This window comes from Medicago truncatula, chromosome 7 (genome assembly GCF_003473485.1).
Source record: "Medicago truncatula cultivar Jemalong A17 chromosome 7, MtrunA17r5.0-ANR, whole genome shotgun sequence".
In the NCBI taxonomy this organism is placed as follows: Eukaryota; Viridiplantae; Streptophyta; class Magnoliopsida; order Fabales; family Fabaceae; genus Medicago; species Medicago truncatula.
This window is the reverse complement of record NC_053048.1, coordinates 50,312,902-50,333,158: the sequence shown is the minus strand read 5'-3', so window position 1 is coordinate 50,333,158 and position 20,257 is coordinate 50,312,902. Positions and strand designations below refer to the sequence as shown.

At 32.8% G+C, this 20,257-nt stretch overlaps 3 protein-coding genes and 1 long non-coding RNA gene across 5 annotated transcripts; 1 reads left to right on the top strand and 3 right to left on the bottom strand.

The window, feature by feature from the left end:
• Window positions 1–179: 179 nt before the first annotated feature.
• Window positions 180–3,776, bottom strand: LOC25499497 (putative deoxyribonuclease TATDN1). The gene is made up of 11 exons (XM_013594773.3): window positions 3,565–3,776; window positions 3,441–3,461; window positions 3,199–3,357; window positions 2,976–3,019; window positions 2,809–2,889; window positions 2,505–2,575; window positions 2,283–2,393; window positions 1,825–1,907; window positions 1,301–1,517; window positions 1,030–1,113; window positions 180–579 (listed from the first exon to the last, which is right to left on the bottom strand). Exons 1-11 carry the CDS (start codon window positions 3,584–3,586, stop codon window positions 513–515), a joined length of 960 nt encoding a protein of 319 aa, XP_013450227.1. The 5' UTR covers window positions 3,587–3,776; the 3' UTR covers window positions 180–512.
• Window positions 3,777–4,596: 820 nt separating this feature from the next.
• On the bottom strand, window positions 4,597–6,544 carry LOC25499496 (syntaxin-121). Its single transcript, XM_013594772.3, has 2 exons — window positions 5,873–6,544; window positions 4,597–5,141 (listed from the first exon to the last, which is right to left on the bottom strand). Exons 1-2 carry the CDS (start codon window positions 6,396–6,398, stop codon window positions 4,783–4,785), a joined length of 885 nt encoding a protein of 294 aa, XP_013450226.1. The 5' UTR covers window positions 6,399–6,544; the 3' UTR covers window positions 4,597–4,782.
• Window positions 6,545–7,241: 697 nt separating this feature from the next.
• Window positions 7,242–9,802, top strand: LOC112416241 (uncharacterized). Of its 2 annotated transcripts, none has more exons than XR_005642897.1 (6): window positions 7,242–7,539; window positions 7,645–7,704; window positions 8,106–8,435; window positions 8,537–8,689; window positions 9,078–9,229; window positions 9,558–9,802. It is a non-coding gene; the product is annotated as an uncharacterized lncRNA (long non-coding RNA). The 2 variants fall into 2 exon arrangements; XR_005642896.1 differs by having other exon boundaries at window positions 8,099–8,435.
• A 6,205-nt stretch (window positions 9,803–16,007) lies between these two features.
• Window positions 16,008–17,529, bottom strand: LOC120577132 (uncharacterized). Its single transcript, XM_039828166.1, has 2 exons — window positions 17,236–17,529; window positions 16,008–16,617 (listed from the first exon to the last, which is right to left on the bottom strand). The coding sequence occupies exons 1-2, from the start codon at window positions 17,344–17,346 to the stop codon at window positions 16,183–16,185; spliced, it is 546 nt and encodes a 181-aa protein (XP_039684100.1). The 5' UTR covers window positions 17,347–17,529; the 3' UTR covers window positions 16,008–16,182.
• Between the last annotated feature and the right edge of the window lie 2,728 nt (window positions 17,530–20,257).

The window sequence follows — 20,257 nt, the reverse complement described above, 5'->3', positions numbered from 1 at the left end:
GTGCCCATCACTGCTCATTATCAATCAACAAATGGCTTCTATAACACTGCGTTAATTGAGTACCATTTTCAGAAAGAAAAAATTATGATCAGAGGCAGGACACAGACATTAAAATTGAACTCAACAAATGGAGAGATTCCAACTCATTAGAATAAAAAAATAAAAAAAAACAGGCATAATTTTCCAATCCATCCTTTGTTATAAGCAAAAATATAACTGCCCATTGGAACCTTTATCATAATAGTTTTGTTTTTGGTACAAGTATCATAATAGTTTTCCATATCATATGTTCGTTAAAATAGAATACAACAATCTGACACTCACATACTCGTCAGACTGCTAATAAACACTTCTAGATATATCCCTTTCTCGCAAAGGAGCAGTACAAGCATTTTCAGTTTCACTTCAAAGGATACTGCGTAATCTCTCTCAAGAATTGGGGATGGAGCAGCTGAACAGCTTTGAATAAAAGCAAAGAGAAGAGCAAAGTCATCAACATATCTGTAATCTGTTTATGAAGAATTGTCGCCAGCTAAAAGAGCATCAGCTGCAGAATCCAAGTCATGCGGGAAAAACATCCTGCAAAGCAATATTTTCCTTGGAGCTTCAGAATAGTATACCAAAAGAGTCTATCTTTATGCCAATCAAACATTAGCATATTAAAGAAGCAGCATGTCATTCAGTTCATTTCATTATATATACTAGTAGTTTAGTACTAGTCCAAGATGCAGTCCACCAATTAAAACTCTTAGCATCTAATAACTAGGCAATTCATTCCATTTAAGTTCATTTTTCGTTGAAAAACTGATAAAACATCAGGCCAACCCAATAGTCAGATTCAAATTTGGTCCAGCCTAAATTTGGCATAGGTCAAGATGGGATTGACACCCGCCAGTAGGTGTTCCTATTTATCTTTTTATAATCAGAATTAAATTTTTTCTTCTTTTCCCAACAAACACATAGGATCAATGATTCTGCAAGTGATCACTTACATCGGTAACGGACAAGTCCAGAGACAAGCTATGTTACCTGCAAGTATTGTGGTACAATGTTCTACTGAGGTTACCCACGTCATTGATGCCTTTACAGCCAGCAACCACCTCAAGAACTTGCCTGGAACATTACAGTCAATCAGACATATTTCTAGGATAGTCTTTTAAAATATGAAGGCAAAAGATTAACAATCATATCCAGGGTTAAATTTGTGCAAACTTGAATACTCTTAACTACAGTAATATGAATAAGAAGGTATTTCTTGAAGCAATATAACCACATTGATAAGCAAAACCATGCCATTTACCTAACTGAACAAGGCTCATTGCGGCCTTTGACAATACACTCTTGATCATACTTTTCTTTCTTCTTAGAAGGCCATGTAGATTTAACAAAACCTATTCCGGCATGAGTATTCTTGATTTCGCAGTAGGGTGAGTCTGTCTCAATCATCATTCTTTCAACAGGAATACCCTTGACAACATCAAGGTTCTCAGCTGTCTTCATAGAGCACCCATTTATGCCTGTCAGTGTATCAGAAATGTGTATCATTTATGGAATTTAACTGGAGTGTTAGTATTCAAACATCAGAATCACACACCATTCACACGTCTATCTTTGTCTTTCTTTTGATATCAAAACACAAAATTAACTATGAACACAAATCTTTCCTAAAGTAAGTTCATCTTCTAATCTCTAGGAGCTTGCAATTAGCATGATAAAAGTTTACTTCTGGTTATATTTTTGGAAAGGCTAAATCTAAAATTAGACATACCAGGGTGTCTTAAAATAGGTTAGCAAATATGGTAATGCTTGAAAAGTTGGATTTACCAATGTACATTTTATCAAATGAGAGAAGCTTAATGCAATCATCCATACTACCGGTAAATGAATGGGTGACACCACCAGAGAACCTGTCATAAAAGTAGAAACAATAAGTCCATTTCACATCCCAAAGTGATTATGCCATCAATTACAAGCAAGAAAACAAATGCATTCTTATGTTAATATTTATGAAGCGTGTATATCAGGCATGATGAGAAATGAGATATAGATGACATCAATGCTACTTGTTTTGATGGATATTGGACACTTCATATCATTTTTCCCTCAACTCCCAAACTTGAAAGAGTAAACAACATAGGTAAGGTTTGGAACAATACTTTTCAACTCTTACGACCAAGTTCATTTCTCAAAATGAATAAAATGATAGGCTAAACAAGAGGCACATCAAAGCACCATTGTTTGAATATTTAAGATTTCAAAATGGTGAGATCAAGCAATCATACCTGTCCTTATTTTTCTCAACTATTTCACAGAAATCAGCAGCTGCTGCTCGCATGTGCAAAAACATAGGCAATTTTGTGATGTATGCCAATTCAAATTGCTTCTCGAAATACCTAGCATTCACAAACAACAACAAAATTTCATTAATAATTCTAATAGTTTAATATTTTTTAAATGGGGGATTACAAAAGTAACATGCGTAGCAACAGGTAAACAGTACGTACCTCTTTTGAATCTCGGCGGGGCAAAAATGAAGCCGGTCATAGTCTAATCCACACTCTCCAACTGCAACCACCTTGCATATAAAAAATAAAAAAGAGCAGAAAGTTATTTGGACAGTAGTTTTAGAACTAGAGCAAAAGTTCAGCAACTACATGAATAACAACATACATTGTGACATGTATAGAACTGAACAAATCAATAAGAATTCAAGATCCAGAACTATGTGGATCTGGCCTGCTCAAGCACATCTAGTTACAAGTAAAATATGTTTACTAATTGTGTTACTTGCTAAAATTTTAAGCATACCTTTCCTTTCTGAATTCCCTCTTTAGCCAATGACAAAAGATCCTGAAAATGCTTTTCAGGATCTCCACTCTCCTCAAATTCCTAAATTAAAACACCAAGTCACATTTACAAACACTTCCCATCAAACCACTGCAGGTAAAAATACCAAAAGAGTAAAGAAAATCAACCTTGCAACGTGTTGGATGCACACCAACAGTACAGAAAAGTCTTCCTATGATCAATCAATAAATTATCATCAAAATAAGGCCATATTTCCATAAACAACTTAATTAAATGCCTATAGCGTAAGCATTTATCATATAATAGAATAAGCTATTTCTATAACAAATGATAAAATAAAGTCAAATTGTTATCATATAAGCTGATTTCATAAGTGATAAAATGACATACCATCAGTTTCAGCAATGGCAAGAGCTTCCCTTGATTCCTGAAGGGATCCACCAGTTACGATGATTCGGTGAACACCAGCAGCCCAAGCTCTGTTCAAAACGGTTGGAATATCAGCAACATGACATTGTTTGCCATTGTAGATTCCTTTAAACATTCCATCTGCAATGATTTTGAATTAATATGATGATGATTATTATTAATCGAAGCTGCAAACAAAGTGTTCGATAAAATGCGTGACTGACCTGTGAAGTTAACAGCAATATCTGCATTTGTTCAGAGAAAGAGTTATCAATTAGCAGCTACTATAGAGATTGAAGCAGCTTGCTTACAAGTGAATCAAATCCAAAGACTGTTATAGTTACCTACCTATCATCCGAATAGCTGCCATGTCTGCTTCGTTGCTTCACCTCTCACTGCAGAAGAAAAGGATCGATAGAATAGAATACAGTGAAGAATGCGCGAGCTGAACATTCGGTATTACTATATGCACCCACGCAATTCAATACCAACACCCCAACAAATTAAGTATTGCTACCAACACCATGAAAAATACTACTCACACGCCTTACAAGTATTATTATATATTATATAAGATTAAATCACATGAATTCTAGCCACTGAATACTTAACCAAAATATATATATATATATATATTTCAGAACGTCGAATATGACATTGACAATATTGTAAACATCATTGACAAAGTGATAAGTGGAAGTGATTAGATATAAACTCTTATGACTGAGCAAGCAACTCGGACAATTTTGGTAGGTATTTAGAACATTTTGAAACTTATTTTATAGACTATAAGTAATTGTGCTATGAAAGTTTATTTCAGAACTCAATTACAGTTTGTAAACTACAGCATTGTTTGAAAAGTTTTGGATTTATTTACATTTTATATTTCCTTACATTCATTCAACACTTATTTTTATGAGTGGTGATACATGTACACCCTTGTGTGGCAATACACCCCTTACACCCACACAAAATTCTGACATGTGGCAATCTAGACCCCACACAAATAGAAGAGTAAGTGTGATTGTGAGATGAATTTATCAAAATATCCCTAAAGCATAGGATGTACAATGAGGTGTATGAATAAATGGTGTTCATGTAACATTTTCCTATTTTTATCTCTTATTTTTTTCTTCCTATCATATTTCATTTATCACATCATTCTTTATCTCGAAATACATAGAAGCCCATCCCCACCACCAACCATGCTTTATTGTAAAAATCCAAATCCAGTAAAAAAAAATCTTTAGAGAGCATAAATCGTGCTTGATATATATGCCTAATTCATGCGCCGTCAGCTAATTCTAGAAACGAAGAATCTAAAATCTTTGAACAAATTTTCTTTTGTTGATAAGTCTTCAAATAAATGTACATCAAACAAACAAAAAACACATCCACAACTAAAATAAAATAATAATGTACTACTGTATAAAGATGCATTTTCTCATGCTAGTACAAGTGATGCTTGACTTGACTACCAAGTTTTGATTAATATTTTTATTCATAATCAATCAACCTTCACAGTAGCCAGTAGCCACCATTTGAGAATTAATTAATTAATCTCAACTAATTATTTTTTAAAACAATAGGGAGGATTATAACCAAAGCAATAATTAGGAGTAGTAAAATGGCAAAACATGTCCATTCACGGGTATTCTTTTGATTTTTCCTAGCAACATGTAATTGTTGTACTCCTCCTCTAACATACGAATTTGCTCGCATCATTTGGCTCTCAATGTCATTCAACTCTTCACCTTGGGATTGGACCAAAACTGCCATGTCCAGAAACACTTGATGCAGCTCTTTTAGATTTCTCTCTATCTCTTTCACTGCACCATGTCTCTCCTCAATCTCCTGTATTTTCTCCATCATTGTTGCTCTCCCTTGCTTTTGGATGGCTTTCTGTAAAAATGTTTCGCTCTCACCTGATCCACCATCATAGTATTAATACAACTTTCCATTAGGTAAAAATAGAGAAATTACATAGAGGTAAATTCATAATATATTGCTCAAAAAAAAAAATCATAATATATTAAGAAGGATCTTTTGTTAACGAGTGTCCCCTTTTTAAGCATTATTTATTAAAAAATTACTATTCTTTAAAAAAACAAAAACTTCAATTTTCAATGCAAAAATGTTTCATCAAGAAGGTTTGTGATTGTGAAAGCTGCAAAAATAACAGATTTTATTGTGTCACAACCGCGGCTGAGCATGCATCGGTCGAATATTTTACCGTGATTCTCTAGAATACCAAGATCGCGATGCCACCATAACCGTTATAGCTAGCAACCTCTACTAGAAATCCAACATATGGCTAGCTTGGTTAATTTGGATTCAAACTAAAAATTATTTGAAAACCAATATAAGTAATAAGTTGTAAGATTAGGTTTTTTTTTTTATTTCCTTCTCAAGGGTTTAAAGTTTGATCATCTAACTCTTTCAACGCTCCACTAGTTGAAGTACTTAGCCCTAGATTCTAACTCAATTAATTATGAAGATGGAGAGTACGATATATTATGCTTTTATAATTTTATTTTATGAGCCAAAGTTAATTACCAGAATTTGCAATTGGTAATAGAAATTTAGAAGAAGAACCTAAAAAAAAATAAAAAAATAAATTAGAAGAAGAAAAACATGATATGCAAAATATGAATACCAGTAGAGATGAGGAGGTCAACGGTTTTATCATCTGCCTTCTCTTCATTAACAGCAAAGTATCTCCGTTTCACCGTCTCTCTATACTCCGACGATATCTGCTCCCTAAGTCCATTAAAACTCTCCATCGAATCTTTCAAATTCTTCCTCAAACCACTCACCACCGCCAACCGTGTTCGATCCGAGGATGAACCCGGTCCACAGTCCGGCAAACTCCGGCTTGCTTCGTTAGACCGGTCAAGCGACTCCAACCGAACCTTAATGAGTCTCGCTTTCTTCAGAGAGATAGTAACGTCGGAATCCATGGCAGAACGAAGCTCCTTCACCGCTTGTGCGCTGTGTAGGGTTTTGCTCTTTTCGTGTGAGTTTTTGAGGCTTGTGTGGAGTTTTTCTAACGTTTTTAGTTCTTCTTTTAGCGATTCCACTTCTTGGAAGAATTTTTCTAGGGTTTGCACCGGCGCGGTGTAGGTTTCCGCCATCTGGATGATGTGGTGGTGGTTGTTATCACCGGAGAGTAAGTCGTTCATCTTATATTGATGAAAACTTTCGTTCGCGTTTTGAGTGTTTGATATGAGGGCTTGATGATGAAGGTGGACTTGCAATTTATAGGCTCCGTTCTACTGATTTTTCTTTGAAAAGTTGCATGTACTATTTTTGAACAACAATTTTAGAGAAAGATATATAAGAAAATTATATTTTCGAAACGTGTTAAATTTTAATTTTTTGGTATGAAAAACGTGTATAATTTTTTTAAGGAAAAAACTACAATTACATTGTTTAGAGTACATTTTAATTTTCTTTTATTTATTTTAATAAAAAAAAAAAACATCCAAAGGATATACAGTAGAAACTCTATAAATTAATAATGTCGGGACCGGAGAAATTTATTAATTTAGAGAGTTATTAATTTATCGATAAATTAATAATTATTAATTTAAAGAGTTTTTAAGTAATTATACTGTACATACCAAACAAAAAGGCAAATTAGTCTATATCTCTTAGAATTACGTTGCACCAAATCTTGGGACTCAATGTAAATTAATAAATATTGTATTCATATCCATTGGAAATATGACTTTTGACTTTTGAAGTGTATAGTAAATGTAAACAAGTGGAATGTTCAATGTATTCTTAAGCAAGTTTGGCATATATAAATTACATGAATGTGTTAAAAGTATTCAAACCATATTTCACTCACACTACAAGAAATTCTGCATTTTGCCAGGAAATTATGCCAGGAGCATCAACCCCTGACAAATTTGCCAGGGACTATGCCAAGGAAACCCCTGGCAAAACGACATAGGAACCACTTACAATTAGAGAGGGGTTTACCCCTGGCAAAAAACACAACCCCTGGCAAATGACCTTTATCTCCTTTTTCTCTCTCTCCCTCCCATTATTATTATCATGAAAGCCAATTAAAAAAATAAAAAATCTGACTCATTCCTCTTCTTCCTCTCTCTTACGATACCAGCCTCCAATTCTCTCTTCAAACAACCCAACCACCGCCACCAGCTTACCGGCGATTCCTTGGCCGCCATTCTCACCGATTGACGAAAATGAAACCATTTTCTTTTTCCACTCGACGAGAGCTTTCCGTTGGTCCAATTAGTTTCACGAAAGGAGCAACTTTTCTGTTGACCCTTTTTCTTCCTCCGCCGCAGTAAGGTCTTTTCCGGTCACCATACATCTCTTTCCTTCTTCTTCTTTTATGCTTCATTCATTTTTGTGACGTTTTCCTTCTTTTCTCTTTATTTTTGTGGTGAGAATCAGTTGGGAAGAACCACCGTGTAGGAGCTCCGATGGCCGCCATTAACTTCACCTTCTCCAAGGGTGAGTGTTCTCCTTTCATCAATTTTTGAGTTTGAGATTTGAAAACTAAAGAGGATTAATTTTTGTTGAACCCTAACTTTTCCACTCCCAACACATTTGGTTTATGTTTCTATCAGAATCCAAATTGTAAATTGTTATATCTCTTACTGCAATATCACTAGTTTCACAATGGATATATCTTGGTAAGTTCACAAATGAGTAAAGGTTCACCAATGTGCTGTGTTTATGGAAAATATATTAATTGGTCCATTTTCTGATAACTGCGTTTGTTTATGTCTGATGTGTGAAATGAATTAATTTCATGATAACTGCGTTAACACTTTCTGATAAATATATATGATACTACTATTGTTTTGATATGTTTATGTTAATCGTATTTATGTTTGTTATTTAGTATGTAGGTATGATTCTGAAGGTAGTGATGCTTCAATGTCTGCTTTGAGATCTGATTCAATTCCATTGTCCAAGAATGGAATCAAATCAGTGTACTCTGATTGTGTTCAAGTTTCTTACATAACCTCAAACCTTCATGGGCTGAGAAGGAATTCATTGAGCAGCCTGCATTCTTTATATTTAGAGGATATACATATGTTCATTATTCTCTTTAGGGTAAGGAGTCCTGTGAAATGAACACTAAAGAGAAGATAAAAGCTTCTCGTAAGAAGCTAGACGATGGGATTGTACTGTGGAAAGTTGGGAAGTATGAAAGAGCTTCTAAAAGATTTAAACAGGTGACTATCATGTATATTTTGCTTAAACTAATATACAAAATTAGCTTGTTCATTTTGCCGGTTCTATCATGTATATTTTCTTAAACTGAACAATAATGCAGGCTGTAAAGATCATAGAGGATGGTACTTCCTTCAGTGATGATGAGAAGAAAGATGTCAGGGACTTGAAGTCATCTTGCGGTGTACACATTTCAAAATGCGACGCGATGTTGCTTTATGATCAACAACTTATGAAATCGTATGAAGAGCACCGGGTATGGATGATGTCTCCTATTTTTGTACTTTGAGACTTTGATGACATTTGAGCTATTTTATAATATTTAGTGGGGCATATCTATGAATTAGAGAAGATAAACTATTTCAACAGTTGAGTTAGTGCTTAAGGAATCAATTTATTGAAGTTAAAAACAACTAGTTGATAGATTAGCCTTTGAAAGTAATGATTCTTGATGACGAACGATACTAAATTCTTATTAAGTTCTTGATATGGATTGTAGTGTTGATGCTATTTTGAAAATGATGACTTAAATTGATATTAGGTTGTTTCCAGGTAGTAACATTTAATTCATATTTAACAATTTTTAGTTAGAAATTCTCCTACTTTATGTTTGTTCTTTTATTAATGTACTACTTTATCATCAGAGATTTTAAGGGCTTCTAGAAAGAGTGGATTGATGTAGAACCAAGGGTTTAGTGACTATGACAGAGTGCATTTTGGAAGTGTCCAGCCTAGTCTTATGCCTTCTTTAGACACTACATCAAGTTTCACCGGATGGAACAGCTTGTCGCATGAAGTAAGCGTTTCTGTTCTATGCTTTTATTTAATGAACCATTCGTTCTCGCATGTAGTAAGCATTCATATGTGTTAGTGTCGGACACGCCTTTTAGAATAAAAGGTGCTACATTTTTAATGTTAAGCCATTGTAAAAGAAAGATAAATTAGCATCTGGTCCATTGATCTGTATTTTTTTATAAATTTTGAAACAGAGAAGCTATACCATGTGTTATTTCTATCATGTACCAATATTCCCTTCCATTACTTTTTCATTCTTTAACTTATATTTTTATCTCTACCCTCTAACCATCAAATTTTCTAAGAGATTAAGTCAAATATTACATCAGGGGCTCAATGTGGATTGGCAAAGAGCACCAACAGTCTCAAATTCTCACATAGTGAAGAAGATGTTGCGCTTGGATATTCCTCATGATAACCATCCAACTGGAAGATATTTGAAACATTATATAAATGCATTGTCCATTATAAGAAATCATAGAAGAGCTACTCAGACATGTGGTATTTCTATTTTTCAACTCTTGTAATTTTAGTAATATGAATAACAGTTTTTTTCACTTTCTTTTTCCCTTGACACATTGTCATTATAATATGCATTTTTATGCAAGGTGTTTCCAAATATGTTGCTTTCCTTTTCGAAATTAAAAGAGGACTTGGATTTCCTGCAGTAAGGGAAACTATACAATCACACAGTCAAGTGAGCTCGGCTATATGAAGATCGGAGGACTAATATATTGATTTTACCAAATCGGGCTTTAAAATGTAACTCGAAAAAAAAATTGTTTTTTAAATTATTTTAATTATTAAATTTTAATATTTTGATTTTATAAACAATTAAAAAAATAATTTTTTTTTAAAAATTCGTACACAATTTGCCAGGGGTTTACCCCTCGCAATGTCCCTGGCATGTGATGCTGACACAGTCTCCAAAAGCCTGCATTGACCAGAATGCGTCAGAAAAGCCTGCAATCATGCAGACACAGTTTGCCAGGGGTTAAGCCAGGGCCTGTGCCAGGAGCGCATTTGCCAGGAGCTAAAGCCGTGGCAGAGTCATTTGCGATGAGCATATTTGCTGGTGATTCTGCTCCTGGCAAAACTCCTGGCAAACGTCCATTTGCCAGGGTTTTTAGCATTTTGCCAGGGCTTCTGCCCCTGGCAAAATGCAACATTTCTTGTAGTGTCACGAGATGGCTTCTCATCTAAAAGGTGTTGCAAAATCAACTATGTCAGATCAAATACGTAAGGAGTTGTGCGAGTACAAGAGAGATAATCCTGCAAGCACATAAAAAGACTTGCAGAGATGGCTTGAGGGAAAATTTCAGTTGAAAGTTAGTCAAGGAACAATATCAAACACACTTAAGAAAAGTTAGAGATGAGCTCCAAACAGACTTGAACTTTAAAGGAAAACAAACAACTATTGAATCATATTTCAACAAAGTGTAATATATTTTTTTTCAGTTTCTATGAATTATTAATTTATGATTTTCTTGGGACCGAAAATTATAAAGGGATCTCCCAAAAAATTATTATCTTATTATTTTATCGAATTATTCAATTTTTTACACTGGCCCAAGTCGGGACCGGACAAATTTATTATTTTAGAGAGTTTATTAATTTATCGAATATTAATTTAAAGAGTTTCTACTGTATGTTCTTCAACAATCATTACTCAATAATGGCTCAATTGACCTCTAAAAAAGGAAATTCTTACATAGTCACAAACAAAAACCCAAATCCAAATCATTATGGCACACACACAACAATACACATTAACCAATATTTTAAATAATAAAAAATTGATTTTTTTTTCTCTTTTTACATATTTCCATTGTATGTGTGTCTAAATCAAATATATTTGTGGTACTTGTGACCCAAGAATTACTCTCTAAAAAAACCTCCATTGATCCTCATGATAGACTTAGATTATTATTATAGAATATGTTAGGTGACATGATAATTAATTTTTTTTTTTTGAGGGGAGATAAGTAATTATCATGTCATGTGTTTGATGGGCACTTCATAACAAAAATGATAATTTTTGTTATTTTCAATATGAGAAATTTCTTTAAAATATTCTAATCTCAATAAATTACTAATATTTTTATTTTTCAATTTAATATTAAAAATGTTTATTTTTTATTTATATCTATATTAATTGGGTTTTGAAATCCAACCCCTTAAGTTGCGTGTTTGAGTTTAAAGAGTTATTTATTATTTCGTCTATCTAAAAAAAAATCTACATTTATTTATTTATTCTAAATAAGAATATCAATTTAACCCAAGATCGCTTATATGAGATGACACAGGTCTCTTCTAACATAACTAATGTTTTTTATTCGAATCCACTTTTAGGCATGCAGCAGCGTTAAAACTCTTAGAGAGTTTGCCACTAATTTAAGTCTCACAACGTTCGAATGATTAATTTTCACAGTTGTGCGCGAAGGATATCTGGTTTAAAAAAAATATCAATTTAAAATACATAAAGATAAATTTCAAAGATATGTACCGACTTTTGCTATAAAAAAAAAAAAAAAAAAAAAAAAAAAAGAGAGAAGATATGTATTGTCTTAATCTCATCCAACACTAACACTAGATACTCAACGTGAAATTTAACTTAAACGTTACAAAAAATTATTTGAAAGACTCGCTAATAGCTATTAGCCACTCATCTTGTCGAAAAAAAAAAAAAAAACTATTAGCCACTCACCGTGACATTTAACTTAAAAGTTATAGACAAACAAATTAGTTGAAAGACTCATTATCATTATCTACTCGCCGTGAGATTTAACTTAATATGTTTAGACAAAAAAATTAGTTTAAAGACTGGATTATAGCTACTGACTGTAAGATGAATGTGTGGCAAGTAAATTAAGAAAAATCAATTATTCAAATGTTTAAAAAATATATAGAGAAGAATGAATTATTATTGATTAAAGTTGTATTCATTTTTCATTTTACAACCGCATACGAAAAAATTCAAACTATATTTCTTCATATTATAAAGTCAAACTCTTGTAATTTAGTGTTTTTTATGGCAAAATAACATAGGGTTAATCATGTTTAAGGTCCCTATAAATAGGCGTGTTTTCAACATTAATCTCTACTTAAATTTTATTAAATTTTTGATCCCAACGCTTTTTCCGTTATCAAGATTGGTCCTTACCGTCAAATGTTTGTTGACTGGACAAACGGTTGAAACCACATAGACGCCACATGGAAAAAAACAACTTAATTTTTTATGTTTATTTCACTTTAATTATTAAATTAAACATTAAAACAAATAAAATTAAAAAAAAAAAAACTAATCCCCTTCTCCCTCACGTTCAACCACCACTCACAACTTCTTCTATCTCCTCCCACTCCTCTAGATTTCAATTTCAGTTTCCAGTTTCAACAACTTCTCTCCAAATTTAAAAATTCACACTCTCATTAAATCTCCTTCTCTCTATTACCTCTTCTCCATCTCAAACACCATCGTCACCTCTTCTCTTTCTCTAGATCTAATCATTTGGGTTCTAGTTCGTTCATGAACGGATTTTTGAAATACATTGAGTTGAGGCAGAATTTGGGTTTCATCTTCTTCATTGAGATATGAATTAGGTTTCATGAATTTTTTCTCCTTTTATATTTGTTTTGTTTAGTTTTGAGTAGTATACTAGTATGTTTGTTGAGAGAAGTTATAGGTTTGTACTGTGCTGAACCGGAGGAAGGAGAAGCAAGGGAAAGGTGGTTGGTGGTGGTTTTGCAGACGGAGGTCTATGGGGTTCATGTGATGTTTAGGTTGATGGGTGTCTTGTGTTTGATTATGTACAAATTTTGCAAAAATTCAATTAATCCCCAAATTTGTAGATCTGATTTTTACTTTTTCTTTTGATTGGTGTTGTTAATGACGTGTTGGTGGTGAGGAGATGAAAGAAGGATAAGGATATGGTGGTGTTGGATGAAGAGATGATGAACAAGAAGAAAAGGAGGAGAAGAAGATTCATGGTGGTGTAGTGAGTGTTTACAACATTTTTTAATTTTTGATTAATAAGTCAAATAAATATTAATTTTTAAAATTTAATAATATTAGTTTTTATAAAAGATTATTCACATGTGGCATGCCATGTTATTCTAATGAGTCTAAGTGGCATTCAAGTGGCGTCCACGTATTCATTACCGTTAGCCCAATCAGCAAAAATTAACGGTAGGGATGAAATACACTAATAGATAAAAACGTTGGGGACCAAAAATTTAATAAAATTTAAGTTGGGACTGATGTTGAAAACACGTCTATTTATAAGGACCTTAAACATAATTAACCCAATAACATATACAAAAGCAAAAGAATTAGAATATACCAACAAGAGTGGCACACAAAACAACACACCCAAAAAGACACTAATCAAGATCAAACATCAAACCCTACAAAACATACACCAAAGCAAAAACAAAACTAAACCCACCATTGTAAAAAAACTACCAAAACCGAAATAAAAGAACCACCACAAGGATAAGATAGTCTGAAGGGAGGCATAAACCCCCTTCCAACCCCAGACATCACAAGGCGAACACCGCCATAAAACCTTATTGAGTCCAACACCCACTTATAAAAAGATCAGAGATTGGCATGGCACTTCAACAAGAACCACTTCTAAGCTAGGAATTTTACTCTATTAACCAAAGGCTCATGGAGGCGAGCCACCAACAAAAATCATTCTCTTGTGGCTGATCTAGATGATCCAAATAACAACATACCAAACTAAAAGAAGCCTTAGCCTAACTCTCTTCTCTGACCCTAACCCCAAGAAGCACTCTAACTATTGGATCCGATCCACGTAAGACATTAACACCCAACCCATCCACCTAGTTAATTGATACCACACTGAAAGGATATGGGTGCATGAGATAAACAAATCTCTTAAAGAAGGTCCCAAAATCTCATAAAAGAAGAGTTTAAAATCATTGCACCCATTTCTCCTTCAAGGAGGTCCCAAAATAACTTAAAGAAGGAGAAATTAAAATCATTTTGACCTGGGCTCTTATTGTCATTGAGTTGACATCTCACGAACAAATAATTAATAGTTTAACTTTATGATTTGTTATATATGTGCAAATAATATTGTATATTTATTTTTAATCAACCATTGATTTTACTCATTTTACATTTTAAAGTGTTTGGTTAACTTTAGAAGATTTTGATCTAAAAAAACAAGTAAACACTCTTCATCTATAAAGCTTAGTACTTTAAAATTGACAAAGTATTTTTATTAAACACATATCAGATAACGATACTTCGTTGATTTTTGTGTATATGTATCCTAAAAGTATTGGGATTATTTATTTATTTTAAAAAATGTTTCATCTAATGCATATATGTCACATATACATGTATCCTTAAAGATATTATTAATGGAGATGTACATGATCCATTTGAAGATGGTGGTGGACTTTTGCATTGGCAAGAGCGTCTCTTTATTAATCAGACTTTGAAGTCTTTTTTTCTTTTTTGGATAACAGTAATGTGGAGAAATGTTGAATTAGTTAGCATTAAAGAATTATTTTTTGGAAATGCTTTTGAATTTTTGTTATTGCATAGAGCTAAGGCTTATTTTAAACTTTTTTAACCAAGAAAGGTAAAAACTAAGACATGTTTTAAGTTCTTTTAAAAATTGTTTTTATTGATATCCTAACGTAGCAGCTAAGATATATTATGGTTAGATGAAAACTCTACAATTTGTGTTTTGGTCTCCTTACAAAAAATGTGTTTTGGTCAAAAAAATAAATAAATTATAAATTATGATAATTATAATTATATATCAAAGAATAATGATCAATGTTTCTTTCCTTAGAAGTATATATTATACATGTATATTTTTTATAAATGAAATTTGTTAGGATTTCTAGGTTGTATAGTCTCCTTAATTTTTAAAAACTTACATAGTTATATCACTCATTCTAAGTTTTTGGATTCCATTGATCTTTTAATTTTTTACAGAATCATTCAATTAAATCTCCACATATAGAAGTTTGTTGACAAATTTTGATAAATAATATAATAAAATGACATAATGTTAAAATCTGATTGTATGATTGTGTAAAAAGCAATAGAGAGTGTCAATATTAGTCCTTTAAACTCTTACAAAGTTCGTATAAATTAAATTACAATACATAGTGCAGCTTTTAAAGTAAAAAAGAGGGGGAGGGGGGGATGTAGTTTACCCCTTTGTTTCTCTTTATTCTTCTAATCTAAGGAAGAAAAAAGTACCGAGGAAGCACCCGGGAAACTGATGGAAGCAAAAGCTACTTACATTACATGAGATAATGGCTTTTCATTTAGTACTTAATTAATTTTTTTACCTAATTTAGTTTTAATTACTAATATTATTCTTAATTAATATGAATTTACGGTTGAGATTGAGACCAGAGATGTGATGTTGTCGGTAGGGGTGTTCGCGGTGCGGTTCGTCTCGGTTATGAAGCAAAAAGTGAACCGATCCAAAAAAATAAAATATGTGCGGTTCGGTTCGGTTCGGTTGGTTCTTAAAATAAAATCCGAACCGAACCGATTTAATTTAATGCGGTTTAATTTGGATCGATTTTCAGTTATCCAAAATGTATATAAGTGATATAAATGCCTGTATTAAAAATAATTTTTACGATTTCATAAATTGCAGTATTTCTTTTTTCTTTCATATACTAGTTATAGCAAATTCTTTCATATAATAGGCTATAGCATGTAGCAGTTTATGCAGAATGTGTCATATTTCAATAAGATCTCTATAGCCATGCAACTATTAAGGAACAAAGGCCTTATTATTTTGATCAAAAAAGGCAAACACTCAATGAGCAAGACTAACAAAATAACTAACACAAGACTAAAGATCAACCTTAGTAGTTAGTACCATCATAACCTTAACAAACCATAACATAAGGAGTACCACAAAAAGTAAGAAACAAACCATCCAGCACTTTCTAATCCCCTCTCCTAAACATACTTCTTAACTTATGTTTCTCTTTGGTTAAAATATCCCAACAATCTCTAGCAACTGAAATCCTAGAAGGAATGGGGAATCTAGGCTGCACAATACTCACAAAATAGCGAAATTCCTCCCCCTCAAGAAACTTAAAAGGCAACTCATCAACAATTATCATCCTAGCTAACGCTTTCCTACATGCTTCAACATCAAAATGGACACCGGAAAGAGTACTACCAGTTCCTGTCCCATCTTCTTTTTTCAATTGTTGAAGAGTTTGTGTTTGTTTATCATTGGAATCTTCACCTTTGTTCACATCATTTTTCCCCTCCATACTCGGTGGCAGTGGTGCTAGTAGTTCAAGTTCAGTAGTAGAGTTCATGGATTCAACATTCCCAGCTATTCTACTCTCGTTAGTTTGAATGTTTACAGCCTGCAAAATATTCATATACAACTCAATAAATAATTCTATGACAAACAAGATTTCAAACTTACATTCTTATATGAAGAAAAAAAAATCAACAACTGTCATTACCAAACAACATTTTTACATGAAAAAAAAAATAACCCAAACATATTTCCAAACAAATAGAACATAACTGATAAAAAAATAATAGCACATTCAGAGAAGAAGTGATTCAAAGAAGAAGTTATACCAAAGAAGTGATGAAAAAAATCAATCAACATTCTTTTAAACACGAAGAAGTTATAGCAGACACATAGTTATACCAAAGAAGAAATGATGAAAAAAATCAATCAACATTATTTATACACAAAGAATAAAGTGATTCAAATAACCCTTTCTTTCTAATCTATATAATTCAGCAATTGATCATGGATTTCACAAACTAATAAAAAAAAGAAAGATCTAAAAGTGATTCAAAGGGGAAAAAGTGATTCAAAGAGTTTTCACAAAGAAGAAAACTTTACTCGCAACATGGATTTTCACAAATTGGACCAATAAACCCATTCTTTCTAATCTAATTCATTCAACAATTGAAGAGAAGGAAAAGAGTATCAGAGTAGCAGTGAGTATACACGAAAATGTTACCTGATGACCCATAAAGAGAGAATCGGAGCCAATGACAGGATTGTTGGTGCTGCTTTCCGAAGAGGATGAAGGAATCGACGACGACGGCGGCACTGGTGGTATACGACGCATTGCAAGGGAGGAGAAGAGATGTTAAGTATTGTTTGAATTTTCACGTTTCTCAGTGTTGGTGGTAGTTTAAGAAAGGAACAGAAGAGTTTAATAGCAAAGGTAATTGGTGAGTATAACAAAGAGAAGGAATTAAAACACGCATGTTTTCCAGTTGCATTGGTAATTGGTAAGTGAATTGAAGAGTTTATGTCAACAAAGGGTAGTGGACCGGTCTGGTAGTGGTTACTTTAAAATAAGTGCGGCTCGGTTCGGCTCGGTCCGGTTTTTAAGTTGTGAACCGAAAACCGAACCGGTCGGTTCTTACTTCAGATGGCCCAAACACATCCAAAAAATATCGTTTTTTTTTGCGGTTTTCGGTTTTTTTTGGATCGGTTGGCGGTTTTTTTGTGGATCGGTTCGGTTCTGAACACCCCTAGTTGTCGGCGGTTTAAAGTGTGTACCTCCTGAAGACAAAGCAGCTCCCTACGGTTCCTTAAACTAAAATTTTAAAAACTAAATCAAAATTAAAAGATTATTATAAAATGTATATATATATATATATATATATTCTAACTCACACGTGACACAATAACGGAATAATTCATTAGCGTTGATACTTGATAATGATAAAATAACGACGGAATTCAGATTCTCTTATGTTTGGCTATGCCTCAGTCCTCAATCAACTTATCTATATTCTCAAGTGTGTGCCGATTTTTGCTGACAACTGAATTTGAGTGTCAACACATTTATTAAAAAAACCCACAATTTTTTTCTTCGCAATGTCATTCCATCTAACCAACATTTGTAGGATAGCACTTGGATGACATTGTGGTTGGTCAATGTCACCCAAGTGCTATCTCAACATGTATGCCAAAGGAAACAATCGAGTTTGATGGTGGAACGTAAGTTTCATTTAATTTGATGATGAAAGGGAAATGACATTATGACAAGAGCCCTTTGCTCAGATCTTCAAACACAAATACGAGGAGAACAAAAAACCCATTTATACTTCATGGAAACTTGTTTTCCTTCTCCACGAGAAATTTCAAAAGGATTTGGAATTAGAATTTGTAATCACGTATAAGCTGATTAATTTCCATTTTTTTTTTTTTTTTGAGGGAAAATTTCCAATTTTATAGGCTTTATTGTGCTTAGTAAAAAATGTGTTTGATAGATATTTCTCTTGAAACAACTAAGTCAATGAAAATTGGTAAATTGTGTAACCACCCACCTCTTTAATGGGTCATCTATGTTAGCGTTTTTTTACCCTCAAGATTTACTCTAACCTTTATATACTCAAAACTCAATTCATCTAAACTTTTACATGTTGCATTCTTCATCACTGTTTTGAGACACATGTGCAAAATTTAAAATGAAATGGTGTGATTGATCATCAAGTTATGGTAAAAAGGAATATATTTTCCAAAAGGAAAAAACAAATTGGTCTTCATCGTTTTTTTTTTATCATATGAAAAATTTAAACTAATAATACTAACAAAATAGTTAACATATTAACATTTGTCATCTAAAATAATATATAGTTGGATTACGGGGACTGCCAGAGTTAGAAAATGGTATTCTAGCAATATTAAATAGATTTGATTATCAACTCATTTAAGGTGTGCTTCTCTCAAGTCTCAAGTTTGATTCCCTCTAATGTAATTTCAGTAAGCATGTTCATACAAAGTTTTGATTTGACTTTAAATGGACTCCGCAAGTGGGCGGTGATGCTGAAGTACCAAAACTTCAATTTCATACTTGTAAGTTATGACACGAGGCAAGTGGACTTTTTAGCTTATGTTAGATTAACATATCAACAAAAAAATAAAATAAAAAATAGCGACAAAAAAAGAGGAGACATATCAAGTCAGAATGACATTTGTAAATGAGAATGGTAGGAATAAATTGTAGTCACCATATTAAAAAGGAAAGGGTGAGATTAAAAGATGGGTTAAGCTTAAGTGGATTGTTGCACCCAATCTCCAAATTATCATTCATGTGTTGTAATTTGAGTTCTAGGTTGTGTTGAATAAAGGAATGAATGGATTTGGAGATTGGGTACAACAACCCACTTAACCCATCTTCTAATCTCAACCATTCCTTTTGAATTTGATGGCTACAATTTAGTCCTCCCATTCTCACATACAAATGTAATTTTCACTTGATATGCCCACAAGAGCAATGCTATCCGTAGTCACTCTTGCACTCTCGGTTAGACACTCTCTCTAGTAGAGGGCCACGTCACTTGCTTTTTAAGTTCTTAAACTGACAAGACCATCTTCATTGGGAGGATCTTAACTATTTAAGACCTAGTAACTATTAGGTACCTCCAAGGGGAGAACTTTTTTCAAGGTCTTATAAGACCTGGGGTCTTACTTAAGACCCCCCTACTTTTAAGCGGGATCCACACTCTTTTAATATTAAAAAATTGAAATATAATGATATAAAGTTATTGATAGTTGATTAGTGGGTCCCATTTAAGAATTATGTGTGAGATCTAGATTGGAGTGATTGAGTATTTATTAGGTACTACTATTAAAAAATTATAAATGAGTTATGTGTACAGGTGAGACTCACATAAGAATTCAAAAATGGATGTCTCAATTGTAGATGCCTATAGATGCTCTAACTGGTTAAACAAGTCCAGTGGATTTATTAGCTTTTTATTATTTTAGGGTTAAATATGTTTTTGGTCCCTATAAATATATCAACTTTTCGTTTTAGTCCCTCTAAAATTTTCCTTCAACTTTTAGTCTCTATAAAATTTTGAATCACTACTTTTGGTCCCTATTTTAAAGTAAATTTTAGTATTTTTTTAATGAAATTGTACAGAATGTATAGAATATTGTAAAAACATTTCCCAAAAAAAATTAGAATTTTTTAAGTAAAAATAAATTATATATGAATTTTTAACCATAAATAATATAAA